At 35.7% G+C, this 26454-nt stretch overlaps 1 protein-coding gene across 1 annotated transcript; it reads right to left on the bottom strand.

Annotated features, from left to right (window-relative positions):
• Positions 1-563: 563 nt before the first annotated feature.
• Positions 564-24946, bottom strand: LOC133327988 (apyrase-like). The gene is made up of 7 exons (XM_061536536.1): positions 24933-24946; positions 22270-22495; positions 22011-22208; positions 21545-21953; positions 1310-1564; positions 738-1095; positions 564-660 (listed from the first exon to the last, which is right to left on the bottom strand). The coding sequence occupies exons 1-7, from the start codon at positions 24944-24946 to the stop codon at positions 564-566; spliced, it is 1557 nt and encodes a 518-aa protein (XP_061392520.1).
• Between the last annotated feature and the right edge of the window lie 1508 nt (positions 24947-26454).

Below are 26454 nucleotides of genomic sequence, written 5' to 3'. Positions count from 1 at the left end.
AAAACCTTTATATTTTCTTTTAAATCAACAATTTATAATTTTTGCCTTTTCATTCTTTTCTTTGACTTGCAATAGATATATTTTCTTCCATCAATGTGTTTCTTTCAAACAGCTGATTTCCTTATGTTTCACATACGAAAATGGAGCGTGTCCTATTCGGAAAAGTACATATGTATGTAATTACATATCATTTTGACACATTGAAATTTTCGTATGTTTCACACGACGAGTTCGAGTTGCATATGTAAATAAAGTGACAGTACATACAGTGTAAAAACACCATTACCTATATTCCAGAATGTAATAACGGTCCATAACCTAACAAAATTTCCATTTTTTAGATAATGTTCGTAAATTTTATTTTTCCAATGCAAACAAAAATATTGAAAATAATAAAATTATATTATATTTGTTTTAAAAATTGTTTACTCTGTAAAATAGTCGTTCCCTTGGCATTTGTACATACATCTTCTTAATACTCTTTAGTTACGTTAATACTTAGTACAATTTAACAAAACAAAGTACAATAACAAACAAAACTTTTTTATGTATTCAATTAATTACTAATAAACAATTTTGATTCTACCTTCCAAACCTGTAGTAATTGGGCTATTGTCTTTGACATAATCACAGACAGCTTCTAGATCTGTCAACTCTTTTCTGAAACAATATACACAATTAAATATATTTATATTTATTAATTTTTTATTATATTAATCAAAAATATATTTACTTACTGAAAATCTTTTCCATAATCCCGAAACATTGTAAATCCTCCGCCACCTTCGGCAATAAAATCAGACGTTACAATACGATATTCTCGATCCGCCACTAAAGGCTCATATTTGGGCACCTTACAATCCTGACAAAGGACTTTAATTTTCTGTACTCTTTCGCCAAAGGGTTTGGTAATATTATAGGTAATTTTCATGCCAGATACTTGTAGAAAAATACTAGATGTTATTTTTCCTTCATTTAAATTCAGTTCCTTTAAACTGAATTCCAAGGCATTCAAAAGTTTCGCTCCTGGTAGCATGAAGGCTGTCATTTTATTTTCAAATGGTGACATTGTGGATAAATGGCCATAGGTAAGATCTAAGAGGAAATAAATTTGGATATTGAGGATAAAAAGTAACTCATGTAAAAGTGTGTTTTCGATTTACGAAATCCACTCGATCTCAAATGTCAATTTCATAGCTTATACGTCAAATACAATCCGATGGATTTGTTAACAGGATTTAGTTGACATATACGCTATGGACGTTTGACGTTTGAAATCGAGTGGTAGTTTAAACGTGCTATTACATACTTCCTTTGGAGAGTGGCACTCTTATGGCACCTGTATTTATTAGTGCAATTGATGCCTGGGACCAATATATTTCATTGTAGGGTGTTAATTTTGTAAATGCATATACAGCGGCATCGGCAAAAAAATTACCAATATTACATTCGGTTCTATCACAATCACTTTTCTCGAGATCCACTTTTGTTTCGCCTATAATTTGTGCAATTTGTTCGTCGAGTGATAACTTCCAGGGCTTCATGGCTTCGATGACATCTTTAGCTGAAATCAGAGCATAAAAATTAATTTAGAAATAGTCATGTGATCAATGCTTTTGTATTTTCAATACATCATCTCATATCTCGCTTAATTTCTATAGTACGTTTACATTGGACTGGATTTTTTAAATCCAGTAGATCTAAATTATTATTTTCATATATGTTAAGTAAATAATCACGCGGCAATAACTTATAATGTAAATGCCAAGATCGAAATGACTATTCTAGAGAAATACAACACTGGTTTTGTAAATCTTTTTGGATGTACCAAAAGTTGCAAGTGTTTCTTTTTTTTTTGTAAACTCTAGCAGTGTAAAAACGCATATACACTTAGAGCGCGTTTAGACTACTAAATCCAAACGATTTCCAATGTCAATTCCATAGCGTATACGTCACTTTAATCCTGTTTACAAACTCAGTGGATTATATTTGACTTATACGGTATGGAATTGACAGTTCAGATCGAGTAAACATTATTTTGATTTAGGATTTCATCTCATGATTTATCATACACAAATAAAGACGCCTTCTAAATCGAGGTATTAAATCCTAACTGTTTACACTATTATTTAAAATGGTATATAAAGTTGACAATCAGCTGTTATTTGTTTACGTATTCAAACACATTTCCTCGGTTTCATAACTTCTGTAGCAATTTTTGTTGGTAAAAATTTTCACAATGCCAATAAAATTTGCTCTCCATTTGGTAAGAAATCATAAAAACATATTGTGTTTTAAAATATCATAAACAAACATAAAAATTAATTGTTGCATTTTTGTTGTTTGGAATTTTAACGTAAACAAATGACAAAATAAAGGGTTGCCATTATAGTACGTTTAGGAGAAGTGATGCATTTTTATCTCGATTTAGTGTAGGATTTCAGACAAATCGAAATATTGAGTTAATTTAACTTTGTATGGTAAATCGAGGTAAATTCAACTTGATTTAGCAATTAAATAAATTCACATTATCACACTAAAAGCTATAGTCTAAACACGTCATAAACGTACATTTACATTCATAAATGACAGTCAGCTGATGATTATTGGTATACACCATGATGCAATAATAAGGTGATGTATCAAAACAAAACAACCTTTGTTTTTGTCTATTTTCAATATATTTCACATGGTTGGCAACACTGCACATCGAATTCAAGTGGAAATTACCCACTTTGACAGTTAATCAAGGCATCAGCTATGCTAAATGGACTATCTATTCATTGTGTACAATTATAAAAGGTAACAGCAAAACTCAGTTGTTTTAATTCCAACGTAATACTAGTGTCAATATGAATATGACAAACTATGTTTTTAAAAATCACCCAACAGGAAAATTGGGAACGCATACAATTCGAAATTGTTCTTTATTAAATGTCCTACCGTATTCAATTTACTCAATCTGCCTGCTGGGAAAGTTTGAGGAAGCAAATCTTTCTTCATGGAATAACTCGCATTTCGCAGCAATTTTATATGTGTTACACATATAAGTGGCAATATATAATCTATCTATCTATAAATTTGATAGATTTTTCATTCATGTTTTTCAATTTTGTTTTGAGTATTCGAAAATATTAAATTTTAAAAATAAATCTAATTTGTTTCTTTGTTTACATTTTTCTGCCAAATAACGTTGACACTTTGACGTTGTTGTAGAACAACACTTGCTGTTACCTTCTATTATTATACCATGTTGCCATAGTATGAACTTTGACAGTTAATCGGATAGTCAGCTGCGCTATTTATTGTGTCATGGTACTGACTATATTCTCAAAATAAATAAAATGTAAAATTTTCGAATTTTTTGTTTTTTTTTTTTTTGTATATTATAACAGTCAATATTTTTTGTAATTAAATTAATTCACAATTTGAATTCGTCCTTCGATACCAGCCACAATTGGTTCTTTGTTTTCCATATATTTTATGAAGGCCTCCAAGTCCCCAATACCTCTTCTACAATTAAAAAAAAATTAGCCACATAATTTAAAAAATATATATTTCATTCCAAACAACTCACCTCAAATCTTTGGCATTTTCACTAATTAGGCTAAAACCATTTTTACCATTTGCCAAATATTCCATTACCACAACACGATAATCTTTCTGCTCATCAAATTCCACATACTTTGGAATTTTACATTCTGTGCACAATACATTCAATTCTTGTACCCTTTGACCCACAGGCTGGGTTATATTGTATTTGATTTTCAATCCGGAAACTTGTAAAAATCTTGATGATGATTTTTTCATGGCGGTAAATGGTGCAATGGAATCTTCTAGTAGCTCTCGTATAATGCCACCTGGTAGAGTAAGTGCATAGAGGGAATTTTCATAAGGACACATGGTAAATAGTTGATTATATGTGATATCTGTAATGGGGAAGTTTTTATATTTTAGAAAATGGTATTTAATTCAATATGAGGTTTAACGATACTTACTCCCGGGGTTTAGCGGGACACGAAAATTACCCTGCGTTGTTAATGCAATTGTAATATTACTCCAATTTGAGGTTTTGTATGACTGTTCACCTAGAAACTATTAAAACTACAAATTAATGGGAACACAGCTGTAATAAATGTAAACATAACATGTGAACATAATTTGATAGTGTAAATACGCCTTAGGGTCGTACCTAAATTCATGCGTATGCATGTATTTCAATGAATGTTACCCAAATACGCATTGCGTATAAAAATATAAAGTTGAAAATTTTCAAAATTGACAATGCGTATTTTGAATTTTTTGAAAATATAATTCCAGCCATTGAAAATTTTGTTTTTCTATAAACGTAAACGTTTTTCGGTTAATTTTGAAAATGTTGTCATCCATTTTCGCCGTTTTCAATTGACACACAAGTAAATAAAGTTCTTGCGTATTTGGGTAATACGAAAGCTCAACGAACCCTATAAAGGTGAGAAGGTGGGTATTTTAGTACGCAACTCACTGAATTTAGGTACGGGCCTTAAATGTAGGGGTATATACACAAACACTATATGTGAATTTTTTAATTTGATTTTTAGACAACAAGACTTAGAAAATAAATGAAAAATATTTGAAACCAAAACAAACAATGCATATTTATGGTCACATAAAGCTATGATGGATATTAGATTAAGTGCGTAAAGATAAATTTTTGATTTCTTCCGAAAATAAGTAATTATTTGCTAAAATCGGATTATTAAGAGCGGCTTTAGACTACTAAATCCATTTGATTATTATATGGATTATATTTGATATACACCCTATGAAATTGACATTTTAGATCGAGTGGATTACGTAAATCTAAACGTACTTTAAGGCGCGTCTAGATCTGAATTTTCCTCCACTCAATATATCTATTTATCGAAACAATTTTACAACCTAAATGAAAAGTATTTACGCTTCAAAATACGTTAAATTTTAAAAATTGGCAGCAGCTGTATATAGCGTCTTTTATATTTATAATGTAGGTATATTTTTGTAATTTAAAACAACATATATTTTATGTATTTTGTTGACCTAATGACGAGCAATTCCTATTAGAATTGTGAAAATAGTGATTGAACAATTGCCACAGAAATGTGTAGGTTTACGTAAACAATTAACAGCTGACTGTCATCTTTATACCATTCTAATACTAGTCTAAATAGTATTGTGGATCTCTACATAGTCTAAATTCAGCTTAATATTATAATGTAACTTATTTTACATCTTTATTTTATACCTCACAATAAAAGTAGAAATAATCCGTTGTGACATATACCATGTGATCACATTTACTTTGAATGTGTAAATACGCTGCAACGCCTTTCAGATGTTGGATGTATATACACATGGCACAATGAATAGGTAGTCCATTTAGCACAGCTGATGTCTTGATTAACTGTCAAAGTGGGTAATTTCTTCTTGAATTCGATGTGCAGTGTTGCCAACCATTTGAAATATTATATGGAAAAATTTGACAGATAATCGAGACAACAACAAAGGTTTTTGTTTTGATACATCACCTTATTATTGCATCATGTATATACACAAACACAAGGACAATACAATAGCTCCGTTCCAGAAACTAAATTGATCTACTAATTTTACAAGTTTTGCAACTTTTTACACGAAAACCGAATCCACATGAATCCACAAAACTGGTAAAACATTGAACCAAATTTAAAACAACACAAAACAAAATGGCGTTCTCTTTGTAAACTTTTTACTAGAAAAATTTGTAAAAAGGAATGTCAACTTCTGATTGGCTGTTATGTTTATTTTGAAGTATTGGAATCTAATTTTGGCATATTTAATGCGTGCCCTAACTTAACAAATTATTCTCACTCTGAGAGCGATTTTGAAATGTTTCTCTTTAACTAGCTTTTCTATTAAAAAGTACTGGAGCAGACCAGATATGCATTTTTTCACTGATTTGTTGACAACAAAACTTGAAACAAAAATATCTAATTCCAAATTAACCGGATTTCGTCAACCCAGTGGGTTTCAATTGTCAATTCCTTTGCATATATGTCAAATAAATCCTCATAAAGTAGGTTAACCCGGAAAAAACTTCTAATGTATATGCCGTTTAATGTTCTCATAAAACAACGATGAGTTTTATATTAACATTTTACATAAATAATGATAATTTTGGATTTCTTCCGAAAATAAATAATGTATTACGTTTTTGCAAAATAGTCAGGCTGAATCCCAGTTTGTTGTTTTTTATAAAAAAAAAACAACTATTTATTAGTGGGGAATGTATGGCATTGTTTGCCGAGGGGTAAGGCAGGGAAGACTATAGTTTCGGATCACGCCACTGATCCTCATCAGTTCCCTTAGTTTTTTGTTGGGATATTCTCCCCAGAAGCTATTGCTTCTATACAAAAAACCTTTCATACCCAAATGTCTCTTGTAACAAAGCGAAGTACTTAGCTGACCAACGACATAAACTGCATGAGAATTTCGTTGGAGCCTCACTTCGAGGTTAACAAGGCATTTACAAACAATACCACACCTTTCCCACTGTTGTGTGTTGTCACATCGCGACAAATGCACACAACGACTTTGTTGGTGTTGCTAGTATACAGCAACAAACCAAACAGTTCAACCGTGCCTGCGTCTACAACTTCAGTAGTGTTGGCGGTTTATTTGGGATACCATTTGTATTTTGTTTTTGCAAAATAGTCAGGCTGAATCCCAGTTTGTTGTTTTTTATAAAAAAACAACTATTTATTAGTGGGGAATGTATGGCGGTTGAACTGTTTGGTTTGTTGCTGTATACTAGCAACACCAACAAAGTCGTTGTGTGCATTTGTCGCGATGTGACAACACACAACAGTGGGAAAGGTGTGGTATTGTTTGTAAATGCCTTGTTAACCTCGAAGTGAGGCTCCAACGAAATTCTCATGCAGTTTATGTCGTTGGTCAGCTAAGTACTTCGCTTTGTTACAAGAGACATTTGGGTATGAAAGGTTTTTTGTATAGAAGCAATAGCTTCTGGGGAGAATATCCCAACAAAAAACTAAGGGAACTGATGAGGATCAGTGGCGTGATCCGAAACTATAGTCTTCCCTGCCTTACCCCTCGGCAAACAATGCCATACATTCCCCACTAATAAATAGTTGTTTTTTTATAAAAAACAACAAACTGGGATTCAGCCTGACTATTTTGCAAAAACAAAATACAAATGGTATCCCAAATAAACCGCCAACGCTACTGATAATGTATTACCACAATCGAACAATGGTATAATTTAAACGTTAGACTATGACATCCTTAAATTTATTCCATATCTTACAGCGTGTAACATTGCATCGGTAAAGAAATTCCCCAGATTACATTCACCAGAAGCACATTCCTTTTGTTGTAAATAGACACGAGATGAACCCACAACTCGGTTGCTATATGCTTGAAGTTCTTGACGCCGGGGTTCTAAAGCTTCCAGAACTAATCGATCTTTGGAAAGGAAAGAAATTAGGGATTAGATTAGGAAATAGGTTATAAATACACAAAGAATAATCTTTAACAAATTTAAGCAATTTTCGAAAATTATTCGCGGATATATTTAGATTTCGAACACTTAATTTTGTAAATTTTTTAAAGATTCAATATAGGTTCATTTCTCTGACCTCATTTGCTATGCGATATACAAGCTATAAGTATGCACTTGGGATTTTTAGAGATTTGTTTTCAAAACCAAGAATCCTTAAACGGCATACACATTAGAACTTTTTACCGGGTTAACCTACTTCATGAGGATTTATTTGACATATATGCAAAGGAATTGACAATTGAAACCCACTGGGTTAACGAAATTAAATGTAAACGTACTATTAGTTTTATTCCAGAGTCTCTGATAAAATTTACAATGAACTTGTTACCGCATTACAAGAACTTGTTACCGCATTAACCTACATTATGAGGATTTATTTGACATGTTTACAATGGAGTTGACAATTTAAACCCACTGGGTTAACGATACCCCAGAACCAATAAGAGATGACGGTATAGAGTGTATACCACCTAGCCAAGATGAGGTCAGAATAGTAATAAATCGGCTAAAGAAAAATAAAGCAGCAGGAACCGATGGGTTACCAGCCGAACTATTCAAGACTGGTGGTGAGATGCTGATCAAGAGCATGCATCAGCTGATTAGTAGAATTTGGTTAGAGGAATGAATTTCCAATGATTGGAACCTCAGCATCCTGTATCCCGTGCACAGAAAAGGAGACAAGACGTTATGTGCCAACTATAGAGGAATTAGTCTTCTTTTCATCGCATATAAAGTGCAATCCAGCGTGCTGTGTGAACAACTGAAGCCAATGATATTATAGGACCAATTTTCACTCTGCGCCAAATCCTGATAAAGACACATGGACAAATTTCACCTATTCGTCGACTATAAAGCTGCATTCGACAGCCCTATCCATTCAGATTTATTTAAAACCATGTCTGCGTTCGGCATTCCTGCTAAATTTGAACGGCTATGCAGGATAACTTTGAGAAATATTCCGCTTTGACATATCATGTCATGTGAACATATTTACTTCAGGTGGTTTAAATACGCCGTAACGCCATTCAAATGTTGGAAAAGACACATCGACAAATTTCACCTATTCGTCGACTATAAAGCCGCATTCGACAGCCCTATCCATTCAGATTTATTTAAAACCATGTCTGCGTTCGGCATTCCTGCTAAATTTGAACGGCTATGCAGGATAACTTTGAGTGGCACAAGGTCAGTACTCAAAGTCGGAAAGGATCTCTCGGAGCCCTTCAGTACCAAACAAGGATCCGGACAAAGTGACAGCTTGTCGTGTGACCTGTTTAACAGCTGGAAAAGGTCATACGAGATGTAAATGTGAACAGAAATGACACTCTGTACACTAAACAGGTCGAACATTGCGAGCGGTAACAGCCACCTTTGAACGAATTGAGAAGTAGACTGCCAAAGTGGGAACGGCAGTAAATGGCGAGAAGACCAAGCTGATGGCATCAGCGCGCAAGACGTCCAGTAGACTCGGACCAAATGTGGAACTTGAAAACTACAGCTTCGAGATAGTGAACGATTTTATATACCTCCATACCGCCATAAACAAAACTAATAACACCAGCTTTGAAATACGGAGGAGAATGGTGTTGTCCAAAAGATGATACTATGGTCTGAGTAAGCAACTCAAAAGCAAGGCCATCTCTCACCAACCCAAACTCACACTCTACAAGACGCTGATATTATCCGTGCTGTTGTATAGATCTGAAGTATGGGTACTTGCGCAAGCAGATGAGGCAGCTTTTAAAGTGATTAAAAAAAATTCTTTGGAAGATCCATGGGCCGATCTGCGTCGACGGTGAATATCGTCGTCGAACGGACATCGCGATTACGTTGGCTAGGTCATGTTGTGAGAATGGATGATGATTCCCCCACTCAAAAGTCATATAAAAGCGATCCAAGTGATGGTTTACGCAGAAGGGGATCGCCACGAATCACATGGAAAAATCTAGTGGAAGACAACACCTCAAAACATGGTCTTTCAAATTGAATTAGGTTCGTACACGGCCGACGCGCTTTGAAATATTTTTTAAGCTCGGCTTATGGAACAACCGTTCTGTTACAAGCAAGCTACGTAAGTAAATAAGTTAAATGTTACATAAATACAACAACCTTTTGCGTATATTTATTTTATATTTGACAGAAAAGGCCACTACCTACATAGTTGCATTTTTGTTATTCATCTCAAGTTGTCCTACTTTGTATTTTTGTACTATGGTAGCATATATTGGGGCGAAAAACAAAAATACAACTCATCAGTTATAAAATAAATATGCTATATGTCCCGTTTTGTGGTCTTGCAACAGGTCCATTAAATTATTTTGCATTTTCATACGAGAACAACATAAAATGCCAATTTGGCAAATTATTTCAAATAAAATTTTCATTTAAAACGTGGTATACTCAGTAAGGTAGCCGCATCAGCGACAAACAAATGTTATAGTACCGTGATATGTCAAAAATATTTTGCAAAAACAAACGGACTTATAAATTTTTTTGAACAAATTCTTTCAGAAAAGTTTAACAAATGTATTGCCGAATAAGCTTTCAAAATCGAAAATTTTTATTTATAATTCTGTTTTTATTTTTTGTTTTTAAATTACAATAACATTTGTTTGTATCAACAGCTAGTCTGACACTACCTTGATTTAAGGCCGTAGGGCGTATTTACACCAAATTGTGTTCATATGTTATGTTTACATTCATTATGGCTGTGTTTACATTACTATTTTAGTTGAACAGTCATATGAAAGCTCAAATAAACATCAGCTGTTTGCCGTTTAGATAATGATCAAAGGTTTTTGTAAACATTAAGGACGTATTTCTGGATTTCGTTTATCGAGTGGATTTAAAATCGTATATGTAAATGTACCTTAAATAGTATTAGTTAATGGTATGTAGCTGCCTAATATTTTCACAATTTTAATTGGAATTAATTCCCATAATAAACATGTGTAGATATTCATTATATGGTCTTTTCCTGTACTGCAAGAATCTACTAATTTTTACTATATTTTTCGATTAGCAATCAAATTGAGTTAATGCACATTTTCACGATAAAATCTACAGTCTAAACGCGTTTTAAAAGACCGCTAATAATATTATTAATCGAATCGATTTAAATTCGTTTATGTAAATGTACTTTAAATAATATTTCGTTAATCCACATGATATAAAGGGGTATAAATACGACCAAAGAAAGACCAATGTTCTTTAATTCCAATTAATGACAACGTTTATTATTGAAAAATAAATTTCAAAATTGCTAAAAACAACAATTTTCAAAGTAATGTTATGCGATTTTCCACTCCTGCATATAGGGGAGAAAATTGCTTCACATAATCCATCAAGGACTCAAATTCTGTTGCATATTCTCTGAAATAGAAAACTCGATTAGTTACAAACTTCCACTTTATTAAAATCAGCAAAAACTTACACGACATTCTGACCATATTGATCAAAAATTGAAAAGCCATAACCTCCCGTGGCCACATAACGTGTTGCTAGTATTCTATAGGTTTCCTCATCTTGTAGCTTTTCAAATTTAGGTACTTTACATGCAGCGCAACGAATTCTAACATCAATAACACGTTCATTAATGGGATTTCGTAGATTATAGGTAATTTTCAAACCCGACACTTGAAGAAATGAATTTGTACTATTGTATTTATTGTTATCGATGCGGGAGACACTATTCTCAAGGGCTGCTCTTAAGTGTTCGCCTTTTAAATCGAATGCTACCAGTGGAGCTTCATACGGTGCCATAGAATATACTTGAGCGTAGGTTATATCTGAAATAAGAGAAAATGATTTTGAAAATAATATGTAATAATGAAAAGAGGTGTAAATATATGTCGATGTGAACATATCATTAGATAGGGTTCACATGCTGCAGTTCTGGAAGTTCGGCCCATGATGCAATAATAAGGAGATGTATCAAAACAAAAACCTTTGTTTTCTCCAGTCCATTTGGCGCAACTGATGTCTCGATTAACTGTCAAAGTGGGTAATTTCTACTTGAATTCGATGTGCAATGTTGCCAACCATGTTAAATCTTATAAGGAAAATTTGACAGAAGGTCGAGACAAAACAAGGGTTTTTGTTTATTATTGCATCATGAGCAAGACCTGATACCATCACCGAAGAAGATTAGCTGCTTCTAAAGTTTACTGTCAAAATCCAGAATTTTGAATTTACTTTCATTATGAAAACCTAAACAACATCCAGTTTTTTTATATTAAACTTAAGCTGTTTTTTGCCTTATTGTACAATGTACACAATGTGAACCCTATGTATTAGTAATTTATATTCGTTAAGGTCCTTTAAGCGGGAAACACATAAGAGGTCTTCAGGATAGACATGGTAAGTTGGCTTCTTTTATTTAAAAAAAATAAAGTGAACGGCGTTCAAATTTAAGTTTGACTCTGACATTCTCTTATAAATTTACATTTCATATAAAGCCAACATACTAGGATTCAGGCCTGGCCTGTTAAGTTATTTATTTACTTAGCTGGCTTGAGACAGAATATTTGTTCCATAAGCCAAGCTTCAGACAGATATCCAGGCGCATCGGCCTTGTGCGCAGCTCTTTCAATTTCAAAGACCCTGTTCCGAAATGCTGTCATTCACTTGATCTTTCCATCGAATTCGTGGCCTTCCAAGTACCATGCTTCAGATAAATACAACAGATCGGGCAGTATCAGCGTCTTGTAGAGTGTGAGTTAGGTCTGGCGAGAGGTGGTCTTGTTTTTGATTTGCTTACTCAGACCATAGAAACATCTATTGGCCAACACGATACTTCTCCGAATTTCCAGTACCGAGGTATATAAAATCTTTCCACAGTCTACTGTACGTCTTGCGCGTTGATACCATCAGTTTGGTATTCTCGCCATTTACTGTCAGTCCCACTTTGGCAGACTCCTTCTCAATTCGTTCAAAGGTGGCTGTTACCGCAGGCAATGTTCGACCCATTATGTCGATATCATTGGCGTTGGCGAGTAACATGCGTTGTTTGGAGTGTCATTTCTGCTCACATTTGCATCTCGTATAATCTTTTCTAGCAGGATGTTAAAAAGGTCACATGACAAACTGTCCCTTGTTCGGTATAAAAGGGCTCCGAGAGGTCCTTTCCGATTTTAACTGCTGACCTTGTGCTACTCAAAGTTATCTTGTATAGCCGTATTAATTTTGCATGAATGCCGAACACCGACTTGTTTTAAAACACCTTTGGACGGTTAGGGCTGTCGAATGCGGCTTTGTAGTCGACGAAAAACGTAGAATGTGTCGATGTATTTTTCGTGGGTATTTTCCAGGATTTGGCGCGGTGGAAAAATCTTGTCTATGGTATGGTATGGTCCAGTAATGTCATTGACCATTGGATTCCGTTGATTACACGCTTTGAATGAAATGTTAATTTATAAAAGAAATATCCGAGTCAAACTTTTGGGCGCCATTCTATTTTAGTCTTTTACAATAAGAAAAACCAATATAACATGCCAAGCCTGAAGTCTTCTAAAGTTTTCCCCCTTTAAACTATATAATTTTCGACATTCTTATTTCTTAACGTACCTCCCTTGGGCCAATCTATATACAATTCACCAGCAGCTAGAACGGCAACCGAAATATTTGTCCAATCATTCATGGCATAGGGAACCAAGTGCATTAACTAATAAAATTTTATAAAAATATCATCATTAATATATAAAGTATTAAAAGTTCATACCTACTTACCTTATATAGTGCCGCATCTGTATACATATTTCCCATATTACATTCCTTGTAACCGCACTCATGACTCAGTAAATTCACTTTGGTTTCACCAATTTTTACCCGGCCTTGCGTTTCTACAATATTTTTCCATTCTGGTAATTTTTTTAGAATTTCCGAATCTAAAGAGGAAATTTTGGATAGGGTTTTACTTCGAGATTTTGATAGGAGGATTTACAAAAAAAAAGACGATTGTACGAAAGTTTTATATTTTCAAAATTGAATTTAAATGCTTCATCGGCTTAAGAGAATATCCTATTTAATCAAATAATTTATAATGTCAAGACCTCAATATATTTATTCCTCTTCGATTCAATGAAGCATATAAGCTCGAAATAACGAGTAAATTTTAAAACCTAATTCAATTAAGAGAAAATCCCATTAAATCAAATAATTTATCACGTCAAAACCTTAAATGTCATTTAGACTACTAAATCCACTCGATTTCAAATGTCAATTCCATAGCGTATACATCACTTTAATCATTTTCTCAAATCCAGTGGATTATATTGAAGTATACGCTGTAGAATTGACAATTGCGATCGAGTTGATTTCGTAAATCTAAACGCAATTTTATTCTATTTCTCTTTATCGAATCGCCCGAATAAAACACAAATAGTGGATGTTTTCTACGAAAATATTTTATTTACTAATTTGTGTATAATACTTGAGATTCTCGGACGTAGATGCTGCTGCTCCTCTTATCTGTTTATCATACCATAACAATACGTCCCTCAATCTTTGGAGAAATGGGAGAGAATTTCTGAGTGTATTCCATTATGGCATCAATATCGCGAATATATAATCTAGAAGTAAATATTAGCAATAAATCAAAGTTAAAAATAAGCAACGGAACATTATTTGGCATATATTCAAAGGAATTTGAAATTTAAACCAACTGGATTAACGAATATCGGTACAATGTAAACATACTATTAATCCTATAGCCTATCCCTTCTAAATCATGAGCAAACATCTCAAATTTGGGTGCCTATGCATCTGCGTCTGAACATGACAAGTACAGCCATCCTAGAATGCCGATGGAGCGTAGAGGATGATATGATGGTTAAGGAAGTGAGAAAGGACATCGCCAAGCGCATTACAAGAAAGAAATGGTTATCTGGGGGCACAAAAGCGAAAAATAGACAGTGGCGGATATTTTCCCAATAAATAAGACAATCAAACTTAAGCTGGTGACAATCAAACTTAATACAAAAAACAAGGGGCATTCGTCCGCGGTAGCAGCGAGTTCGCGACAGAACGCATACTGGAAGTCTTTGATCTACAAAACATGACACTGCTGGTAAAGAAATGGGAAATCTTCCACAGGAAGGAGAAAGAAGATGGAACTCGACTTGTGGTGGGCCTAGATAGATCTTCATTGTCAGATTTGATCTGAAGACTAAGGGCAGGGCGCACTAAGTGTCCAACGCAGTCTATTTCAAAATTGGGAAGGCAAGGATTGGATAGGACTAGGGATAAGTAAATCGACTTTCCACTTTTTTTATTGAGAAGTCAAGATCGACTTTCGATTTTCTTCATAACTACTTGGTTTATTATCATGAAGCCCCAAATTGCCCAAGAATTACACACTCCAGAACTCTATTTTATCTGTTGACAACAATTCATATAAAAAATCAAATTTTTAGGTTAGCAAAATCGAAAAGAGACGAAAGCAAAAATCGAAAAGTCTAAAAATCGCCTTTTTGGTCAGGGGCAAAAAAAGAAAAGTCGACTTTTTGGCTCGACTATGTATCCCTAGAGAGGTGGATGTCATAGAGAGCAGCGGGGAAACCAACAACAACATTTACCTAGCATCCGCCTACCTTCCGTTCGACTCGACGATACCACCACCATCGGCGGAACTGCAGCAATTGGTGAGAACATCAAAGGAAACAGATAACGAAGTACTAACAGGACGCTAACTCACGCCACTTTGCGTGGGGCAGTATATTACTAACAAAGGAGGCCACACCCTCTTAGATTTCATCAATACTAACGATGTAACAGCCTTAACATATCCAATAAACCAACCTTCTTTAATCAAATTAGAGATGAGGAATTAGACATAACTATTGGTCTGCTCCCGTACTGCAAGAATCTACTACTTTTTACTACGATAACGAATTTTCCTTTATGATATCGAAGAAAATAGTAAAATCGAGTAGATTCTTGCAGACTATATATGTTCAGCAAACTTAATAGACGAGGAGAGGAATGGAGAGTCTCAAAATAGTTCCGTTCCACAACCTAAAAGAATCACCTAATTTTACATGTTTTGCAATTTTTTACTCGAAAACCGTTCCTGAACCCACAAAACTGGTAAAACATTGAATCAAATTTAAGAGAGCACAAAACAAAATGGCGTTCTATTTGTAAACATTTTACTCGAGAAATTTGGCCGAGTAAAAATGGTAAACAGGAATGCCTACTTCTGATTGGCTGTTATGTGGATTTTGAAGTATTGCCTTCTAATTTTGGCATATTTACCAGATTTGCGTTCCCGAACTTTTCAAATTATTTTGTACAAGACTAAGACTAACTGGGTAAAATTCGGAAGACTGATCAAAAATAGGTTAGGGCAGCCCACAGACCACATATACAGGAATGTCAACAATTTAACGGTCATAATTGCAAAGTCTTTCGAGAAAAGAAATCTGCCTTCGAAAAACTCTGAATGACTGGGGAGATTTGGAACAAAAGTAAATATGTCTGAAGACTTTACAACAGAGTTCGCCGCAAGAGAACTGTAGCATACTGTGACAACTTTCACAGGAAAGAATAAAAAAAATTACGAGAACCCCTAAACGCAACTCCTGGAAGTAAATGGCGTCTCAAAAATAAAGAATTCTCTATCAAAAATCCACACTAAATTCGAAACCATGGTAGATAAGGAGAGAAATAGAATAGAGACAATAGATGAAACAATAAACAATAACATTGGCACGTCTGACTCCCAAGAGGTAAATCTCCATCCGAATGAAACTGCAATTCTGGCTCTGATGGAAAGAATAACTAAAGGCAATATACACATTGGATTAATACGGAACCTTGTACTGTAGTTTTTTTGATTGAGTCACATACATTCCCACCTGATTTCCGTCCAAGAACCTGTACAAGCTTTATCAACGTTGTTATTTTCGCTTATAGTACATTTACACGGAACTACATTTAGTAAATCCAGTCGATCTAAATTTGTCAATCCCATTGCATATTTGTAAAAAAATTTCATAGACAAGATTAACCCAGCTAAAAGTTCTAATGTACATGTCGTTTAACTTACACATAGTTATGCTTGTGTAAACATTCTATTAACAATTTTAAATTTACATTTTTTCCACAACTTACCTTAAATTTGTACCATGTTCCCGAAACATTTTATAACCATTTCCACCGTTTTGTAGAAATTTTGGTGTCACAAGGCGATACATTGATGTCTCATCAAAATCTTCATATTTCGGTTGAGGGCAATGGGCACAACGTATTTTCATATCTACAATGCGTTGATATGCAGGTTTACGCAAATCAAATGATACCCTAATACCAGATAATTGTAGAAAATTATAAGAACTAATAATGCCTTTGTTTAAATCGATACTGCTGACCGAAAACTCGAGAGCCTCTTTCAAATATTTGCCGGGTAAATCGAATGCCACCAAATTATTTTCAAATGGTGACATGGCTATTAATTGGGCATATGTTAGATCTGAAACGGGGAAGATATATAATAAATATTTTGGAATATTGTAAATATTGTCTAAAAAATACTTACTGCCCTTGTGCAAGGAAGATTTCATGGCACGATTATTTATTATGCCAATGGCCACATCGGTCCATTGTTTGGGATTACGTTTCACATTCTTAAACTGTAGTTTATTAAAATTATCAGTATTGATTATAACATAGATTAATGGAGAAAGAATATTTCCTTACCGAATACACCATGGCATCACTAACATAATTTCCCAATTTACATTCCTGAGAATCGCACAGCTGTTGCGGTAAATCCACCAAAGATTCGCCTATTACTACACTGCCTCTGGCGTCAATATAGTTTTTCCATGGTTCCATTGCTTCCAAAGTTATTGAGTCTAACGAAATGTATATAGTATCATATACTTATTGCACTTTTGTTCTAAAATAAATTTATAAAATACCTTTACCGTATATTATCCGTGCTCCACCATTAATGTTAGTCACAAATCACTTAGTAAAAAAACAGAATTTTGTTTCAAAAGTTATTTTTTTATTTTGGAAACATTTGTTAATTGCGTTTTCCAAAATTTTTTTTGCAAGCACATAAGTTTGGATAGGCACTTTTAGGTACAAACCACTAGACCCAGAAATCATTTTGTTTTCCAAAGCATTTTTTTTTTAATTTGTTAGGAATCCAAAAATGTATTTTTGTAAGCCAAAAAAGTGAGGAAAATTATATATAAATACATGCATTATGTACAATATTAGTAATATAATTAAATTATTTATTATTTTTAATTAAAAATTTATAAAGAAATATTCAATATGTAAATTCCTTTGAATAGGTGTAAAAACGTTTGATGTAAACACGGCCTAAAGTTCACACCAAACATCAATGTGTCAACCATGATGCAATAATAAGGTGATGTATCAAAACAAAGACCTTTGTTGTTGTCTCGATCATCTGTCAAAATTTTCCATATAATATTTCACATGGTTGGCAACACTGCACATCGAATTCAAGTACAAATTATCCACTTTGACAGTTAATCAAGACATCAGCTGCGCTAAATGGACTACCTATTCATTCTGCCATGGTGTCAACCATGATGCAATAATAAGATGATGTATCACAACGAAAACATTTGTTTTTGTCTCGACCATATGTCAATCAACCAGAAACCACGGAACAATAAATAGATAATCCACTTAGCAAAGCTGACTATTCGATTAACTGTCAAATTAACTGCATTGTTTCTACTTGCATTTGACGTGCAATGTTACCAACCACACTGTCATTGCACGAAAGAAAGAACAAGAAAAACGTGAGCCGCAGCAAATCGAGATGTACAGAGGTCGGAACGAAGTCCGGCAATTTTACCATCGAATAAAACACCAAAACAAAGGCTTTGAGAGATGAAGATGGTGACAGATACAGATATCGTGTTGAAGATCTGGATGGAGCATTTTGCAAAGATTCTGGTATCAAATAGTGGCGGTGAAGAAGATACCTCAGAACCAATAAGAAATTACGGTTTAGAGTGTATACCACGTTGGCAAGATTAGGCCAGAATAGCAATCAATCGGTTGAAGAATAATAAAGCAGCAGGTGCCGATGGATTACCAGTCGAACTATTCAAGACTGGTGGTCAGATGCTAGTCGGGAGCATGCACCAACTGATTAGTACAATTTTGTTAGAGGAATACATGCCCAATGATTGGAAACTCAGCATACTGTGTCCCGTGTACAAAAAGGTGAAAAGACGATATGTGCCAACTGGGAAGTTGACTTATTCCTCTATAATAAGTCTTCTACCCATCGTATATGAAGTGCTACCACATAATTTGAAGGTGATTGACACTTTCGTATTTTTTTAGTGCCAAACTTGATTTCCAAAATACTCCAGATACAACAGTCCAACGGATTTGTATCCGGAGATTTTAGTGGCTATTTGCGCTGGAAATGAAGCGAGGAAACTCATTTTGTAACCATTCTTGATTGGCGCGTGCTGAGTGCGATGGTGCTGAGTCCTGTTGGAATGTCCAAGGTCTGCGGCCAAAATGTTTGCGTGCCCTAGGCTTTTATACACCCTCCAGAATATTTTCGCAATAATATTTGGCATTTAATCTGATGCCACGATTGATTAATACGAGCGAAGAACCACCATCGGCAGTTATGGCGGCCCACACCATCACCATGGACGGCTCTTGAGTGGCCAACCGAAGTTCAGCTGAACTCTTTGGCAAGTAAAGACGATCATTTTGTTTGTTTACAAACTGCTGGACAACGAATGTTTTCTCATCGGAGAAAACCAAATTCGACAATTCACCAGTCTGAAGTTGATGGCAGTTCCTCCATCTCACCCTGTACAGTGCGCTGTACAGGGTGAGGGAACAACTAAAGCCAATGATCAACGACATTATTGGACTATACCAAGGCGGCTTCAGGATTGACACATCCACCACATCCACAAATCGACACACTTCACCCATTCGTCGTCTATAAATCCGCATTAGACAGCCCTATTCGTTCTGAGGTGTTTAATGCCATGTCTACTTTCGGCATTCCTGCAAAATTAATACGACTATGGAGATTAACTTTAACTGGCACAAGGTCAACAGTTAAAGTCGGAAAAGACTTCTTGGAGCCCTTCAGTACCGAACGAGGATTCAGACAAGATGACAGTTTATCGTGTGACCTTTTTAATATCCTGCTGGAAAAGGTAATTCGAGAGGCAAAGGTGAACCGAAATGGCACTCTGTACACCAAAAAACACATGTTACTCGCCTACGTCGATGACATCGAGATAATGGATAGTACATTGCGAGCAGTAACAGCCAATTTTGAACAAATTGAAAAGCAGTTTACCAAAATGGGTCTGGCAGTAAATGGCAAGAAGACCAAGCTGATGGTATCAGCGCGCAAGACGTCCAGTAGACTCGGACCAACTGTGGAACTTGAGAACTACAGCTTCGAGGTAGCCAAAGATTTTGTATACCTTGGTACAACCATAAATAAAACTAAAGACATCAGTTTTGAAATTCGGAGTAGAATAGTGTTGGCCAACAGTTGCTACTATGGTCTAAGTAAGCAATTTAGAACAGATTCCACGATGGTCTAAATAACCAATTTAGAAAGAAGGCCACCTCTCGCTAGACCAAACTCACTCTACAAGACGCAGAAGAATAGGTATTTGGCAAGCCGTTGTGGTATCTCTTGGAGTGTTTAAGACAAAAATTCTCCAAAAGATCTATGGGTCGATATGTGTCGACGGTGAATATCGCCGTCGAATGAATCATGAGTTGTACCATGTATTCTTGAACATCGACATAGTCAGACAGATCGAGTTGCAGCGACTACGTTGGCTAGGTCAAGTTGTGAGAATGGATGAGGATGCCCCAGCTCAAAAGGTATATAAAAGCGAGCCAACTGATGGTTTACGCAGAAGGGCACGAATTCGACGGAACAAGGACTTTCAAATTGGGAGAGATGCGCAAAAGACAGACGCGCATTGAAATTTTTTTTAAGTTCGGATTATGGAATACCCAACCATACACAAAATATAGTGTTTATGCAGATAAACCTTCAAATCTTGGGGACTTAAAAACCAACATTCCTCAATTTATGGCTGAGAAGTTGAAGCGTTGGCCGATCTATCTTTGTGGATAATTTATGGACAGATTTCGTCTATGAAATATTAATATTATAGTCTTTTAAAATAATCCTTAGGCAGCCTTTCACACATACAACTAATGTCCGTTTCATGTATGGAACGTTGGGCGCCATTTGTTTATATGACAAGGTAATAAGAATTTTCCATATTCCAGAATAAAAAAAGGAGTTCTCCAGGCGATGTTGTATTTCATAAAACAAAGAAATATGAGGCGGAATGCTCTCGGGTTGATTTAGAAACATCGTAGGAGGTATCTTAACAGATTTAGCTCGAGCATGGATAATATGAGCAACCCCAGTCTTCGGATAATGAAAAAATGTCTGCTACAAATAGGCATGTTATTAGAATGTGTGTTATGTAAACATTACCCTTAGTACCTGCGATGTCGATGTGGTCTATCATAAGCAGGGAGAGATTTATCAGGAAAGAACGATCTACTGGAAGATGGTTTGAGGTGATCAATGTAGAGAGAGCGACAACAAGAGCCTCCCAATCAGTTCATTGTCACATTACAAATGCAAAAATAATCAACAACTTTAAAGCCAAACTGTTTGTAACAAACATTGGGCGCCAGTTGTTTATATAAGTAGGATAAAGAAAGTAGTTCAAGCGATGTTTGAAACGATTGATCTCAGTCTATCATATCATATTTAAAAAAACATAAAGCATAGTAACAAATATGCTATAGTAAAATTTCGAATAATTAAAAAAGTGTTATGTAATACAATTAATTTTCCCGAAATGCCACTTGTTAGTCATCACAATAAAAAAAGCGTATATCAAACACCAATACAAATAATAATATCTACAAAATACTGAAATAAAAACTTACCCTGCGGCACATCACTACCCATATAAAGTGGTGCTCCCTCATAATCCGCAACATTACCCTCCTGGTCAAAGTAAACCGTTATATTGCCAACATATTTGGCATAGGCTCCAGCTTGAACAATTAAAACACGATGACCCGTTTCCGAATGGGTTACAACTGTGGGATAATCACCTTTGGGTACATCAGGGCCCGGCGGTGTATCACCCGTATATAAAAATGTGTGTGAATGAGAACCGACAATAACATCGACAACTGAGCCCGCCTTTGAGGCAATCAATTTATCCACATCATAACCACAGTGTGACAAAACAATTATAATATTTGCACCTTGAGCTTTCAACTTTTCCGCTTCCTCTAAAATTGTTTCACTTTCATTGCGGAATATTAATTTGCCGGTGTTAGCCAAATCCTAAAAAGGGGCTTGTGTTAGAAAATGTTTAAAAAAATTATTTTCTCTTAAACTTACATATGTCGTCTCCAAAATAATTCCAATAACACCAATCTTGCGACCACTGCGCTCAATAATCATTGATGGTTGGTATTTACCCTGCATGGTGGGTTCATTGCTTGCATCGATATTGGCCACCAGCATGGGACTATTTAAAGCTTCCAAAAATGGTACAACACCTTCAACGCCATGATCGAATTCATGATTACCCAAGGTCTGGAATTTTAAGACACTATTTAATGAAAATTATTAAAATATAAATTTTCAATGACCTTACCATAGCATCAGCTGGTAGTAAATTTAAAAATTGACTTGTCACATTCCATCGGCCCACATTGTACCACAGCGTTCCTTGAAAACTGTCACCGGCGTTGAAGTATACCACATTATTATCCTTTTGCTGTTCCAGTAATTGCCGCACGGTATAAACTGTGCGTGCATAGCCACCAATACATACTGTATCACCTTCACATGCACCTCCAGAGGTATCGGTAGGTTCATATCTGGTAAAATATTGAAAGTTGAACAAAGAATATTTTAAACAAAGATTGATTTTGAGAGAAGTCGATTTTCCTCTGAGATTCAGATAAGTTACTCTCCATTAATCAATACAGATCCTATATTGAACAGTGAATTCAGTTCAGTATAATTTTAAATATCGTGGAGGATGTGAAGTTAAATAAAACGCCAGGAGAGGATTATACCTTAGTTAATATATTTATATTCCACATCTATAAAAAAATAGGTATGACCGAGGGGATGATAGATACCAAGTAACGGCTCTGATTGTCATTAATATGAAAAAGCCCCGGCTTATCTTGGTCGTTCTTTCATCTCAATTGTGGACACTGACCTCCTGCGGTAGCTACTTCCATCACCCGTTGAAAAAGTGAGCCGATTTGTGCCCATAAGAACTATAAAAACTGGGTTGAGGCGTCGTGTTAGTTGCTCACACTCGGAAAACCCCTAATACTATGAAAAAGCAACGAAAAAGAAACCCAAAACCCCGCTAATGTTGACGAACCCCGTAAACGTTTAAAGGAGTCAGAATGAAGTCCGGATATATTACCAACGAGTAAAACACCAAGGCAAAGGCTTTGGGATGAAGAAGAAAACCTGCTGACAGATACAGACAGCGTGTTGAGAATCTGGAAGGAGCATTTTGCAAAGCTTCTGGTATAAAATAATAACGGCGAAGAAGATACCCCAGAACCAATAAGTGATGGCGGTATAGATTGTATACCACCTAGCCAAGATGAGGTCAGGGTAGCAATTAATCGGCTGTAGAGCAAAAAAGCAGCAGGTGCCGATGGATTATCAGCCGAACTATTCAAGACCGATGAACAGACGCTGATCAGGAGCATGCACGAGTAATACACCAAGGCAAAGGCTTTGGGATGAAGAAGAAAACCTGCTGACAGATACAGACAGCATGTTGAGAATCTGGAAGGAGCATTTTGCAAAGCTTCTGGTATAAAATAATAACGGCGAAGAAGATGCCCCAGAACCAATAAGTGATGGCGGTATAGATTGTATACCACCTAGCCAAGATGAGGTCAGGGTAGCAATTAATCGGCTGTAGAGCAAAAAAGCAGCAGGTGCCGATGGATTATCAGCCGAACTATTCAAGACCGATGGACAGACGCTGATCAGGAGCATGCGCGAGTAATACACCAAGGCAAAGGCTTTGGGATGAAGAAGAAAACCTGCTGACAGATACAGACAGCATGTTGAGAATCTGGAAGGAGCATTTTGCAAAGCTTCTGGTATAAAATAATAACAGCGAAGAAGATACCCCAGAACCAACAAGAGATGGCGGTATAGATTGTATACCACCTAGCCAAGATGAGGTCAGGGTAGCAATTAATCGGCTGTAGAGCAAAAAAGCAGCAGGTGCCGATGGATTATCAGCCGAACTATTCAAGACCGATGGACAGACGCTGATCAGGAGCATGCACCAACTGATTAGTACAATTTGGCTAGATGAATGCATGCCCAATGATTGGAACCTCATCACCCTGCGTCCGTGCACAAAAAAGAAGACAAAACGATATGTGCCAACTATGGAGGAATTAGTCTCCTTCCCATCGTATATAAAGTGCAGCGTGAACGACTGAAGTCAATGGTCAATGACATTATCGGACCATACTAATGCGGCCTCAGACCTGGCAAATCCACCATAGTCCAGATTTTCACACTCCAACATAGACCAGATTTTCACACACACAAATACTGGAAAAGACCCACGAAAAATATATCGACAGATTCCATCTATTCGTCGACTATAAAGACGCATTCGACAGCCCAATCCGATCAGAGGGGTTTAAAGCCAGGTCTAAATTAATATGGCTATGCAGGCTAACTTTAACTTTTTAACAAGATCAGCAGTTAAAGTCGGAAAGGACCCCACAAAACCCTTCAACGATGACTCATAAAAGGTGCCAGTTTGTCGTGTGATCTGTTTAACATCCTGCTGGAAAAGGTCATACGAGATGAACATGTGAACAGAAATGGCACTCGGAAGAAAATGGCGAGAAGACCAAGACGGACGCAAGACGTCCAGTAGACTCGGACCAATTGTGGAACGTCAAAACTATACCTTCGAAGTTGTGAATGATTTTATATATCTCGGTACCGCTATAAATAAAACCAACATCGTGTTGACCAACATATCCTTCTATGGTCTGAGTCTGACCTCTCGCCAAACCAAACACTCACTCTACAAGACCCAGCTACTATCCGTGCTGTTGTATGGATTTGAAGCATGTTTACTTACGCAAGCAGATGAGGCAGCTCTTGGAGTGTTTGAGAGAAAAATTCTCCGGAAAATCTATGGGCCGATCTGCGTCGACGGTGAATATCGCCGGCGAATGAACCATGAGTTGTACCATTTATTCTCGGACATCGACATAGTCAGGCGGATCGAGCTGCAGCGACTACCGTGAATAGGACATGTTGTGAGAATGGATGAAGATGTCCCAGCTCAAAAGGCATACACTGCGTATCATAACTATAGACGCACCCTTAATTCAATTGGTATGTTAGTTGACAAATAAAATGGACCCATTAAGTTATTGTTCACAATAAAACGATCAAAAACACATATTATTCAACAAAAATAATTAATTTATTCTTTATGGTTTCGCCGAATTCTGCACTTTCAAAATTGCTGGTGTTGCATAACTATAGACGCACTTTTACAAAATTAAAAAAATTAATTTTTTAAAACTTAAATAAAATAAAATAACTTTTATAAATAATGGGTAGGGCCTCCCTTATTTTGAATAAGTTCAAAAATTTTATCCATCACACTGTTGATCAAAATTATTCGCAAGTCTTCATCGATTGACCGCCATTCATCGATAATCACTTCTTGGAAATAAAATAATGTTTGGTATTGGCGGTTTTCTGCATTGACACGACGAGGCAAGATTCCACACATGTTCTCGATCGGATTCTGGTCGGAAATTTTAATATTTTTCGATTTTAACCATACTTGAGTATGGCCACTTTTATGAACTGGTGCGTTGTCCTGCTAAAAAACGAGTCCTTGATTGTTGCTGCTTTCCCAAAATGTCAATAATTTGTCTTCCAAGACTTGAACGTACTCCATTGAATTCATCCGACAACATGGAAATGTCAAATAAAGCATTCCGTGGCTATAAAATGCTCCCAAGGTGGCGGTTACCGAAATATCGTTATTTCTTAATACAATATTTCGGTGGCGGTTCCTTAATGGCCTTGGGAGCATTTTATAGCCATTATTTGACATTTCCATGTTGTCGGATGAATTCAATGGAGTACGTTCAAGTCTTGGAAGACAAATTATTGACATTTTGGGAAAGCAGCAACAATCAAGGACTCGTTTTTTAGCAGGACAACGCACCAGTTCATAAAAGTCGCCATACTCAAGTATGGTTAAAATCGAAAAATATTAAAATTTCCGACCAGAATCCGATCGAGAACATGTGTGGAATCTTGACTCGTCGTGTCTATGCAGAAAACCTCCAATACCAAACTGTATTTTACCTCCAAGAAGTGATTATCGATGAATGGCGGTCAATCGATGAAGACTTGCGAATACTTTTGATCAACAGTGTGATGGATAAAATTTTTGAACTTATTCAAAATAAGGGAGGCCCTACCCATTATTTATAAAAGTTATTTTATTTTATTTAAGTTTTAAAAAATAAATTTTTCTAATTTTGTAAAAGTGCGTCTATAGTTATGCAACACCAGCAATTTTGAAAGTGCAGAATTCGGCGAAACCATAAAGAATAAATTAATTATTTTTGTTGAATAATATGTGTTTTTGATCGTTTTATTGTGAACAATAACTTAATGGGTCCATTTTATTTGTCAACTAACATACCAATTGAATTAAGGGTGCGTCTATAGTTATGATACGCAGTGGATGAGATGAAAAAACTGTAACCAACTTCAGACTACTGTCATTTCTAAG

This window comes from Musca vetustissima, unplaced genomic scaffold, assembly GCF_032173495.1.
Source record: "Musca vetustissima isolate MV318-11 ecotype Yass unplaced genomic scaffold, APGP_CSIRO_Mvet_v1 utg20399, whole genome shotgun sequence".
NCBI classification, from domain to species: Eukaryota; Metazoa; Arthropoda; class Insecta; order Diptera; family Muscidae; genus Musca; species Musca vetustissima.
The sequence above is the reverse complement of the archived record's forward strand: the minus strand, read 5'-3'. Positions and strand labels throughout refer to the sequence as shown.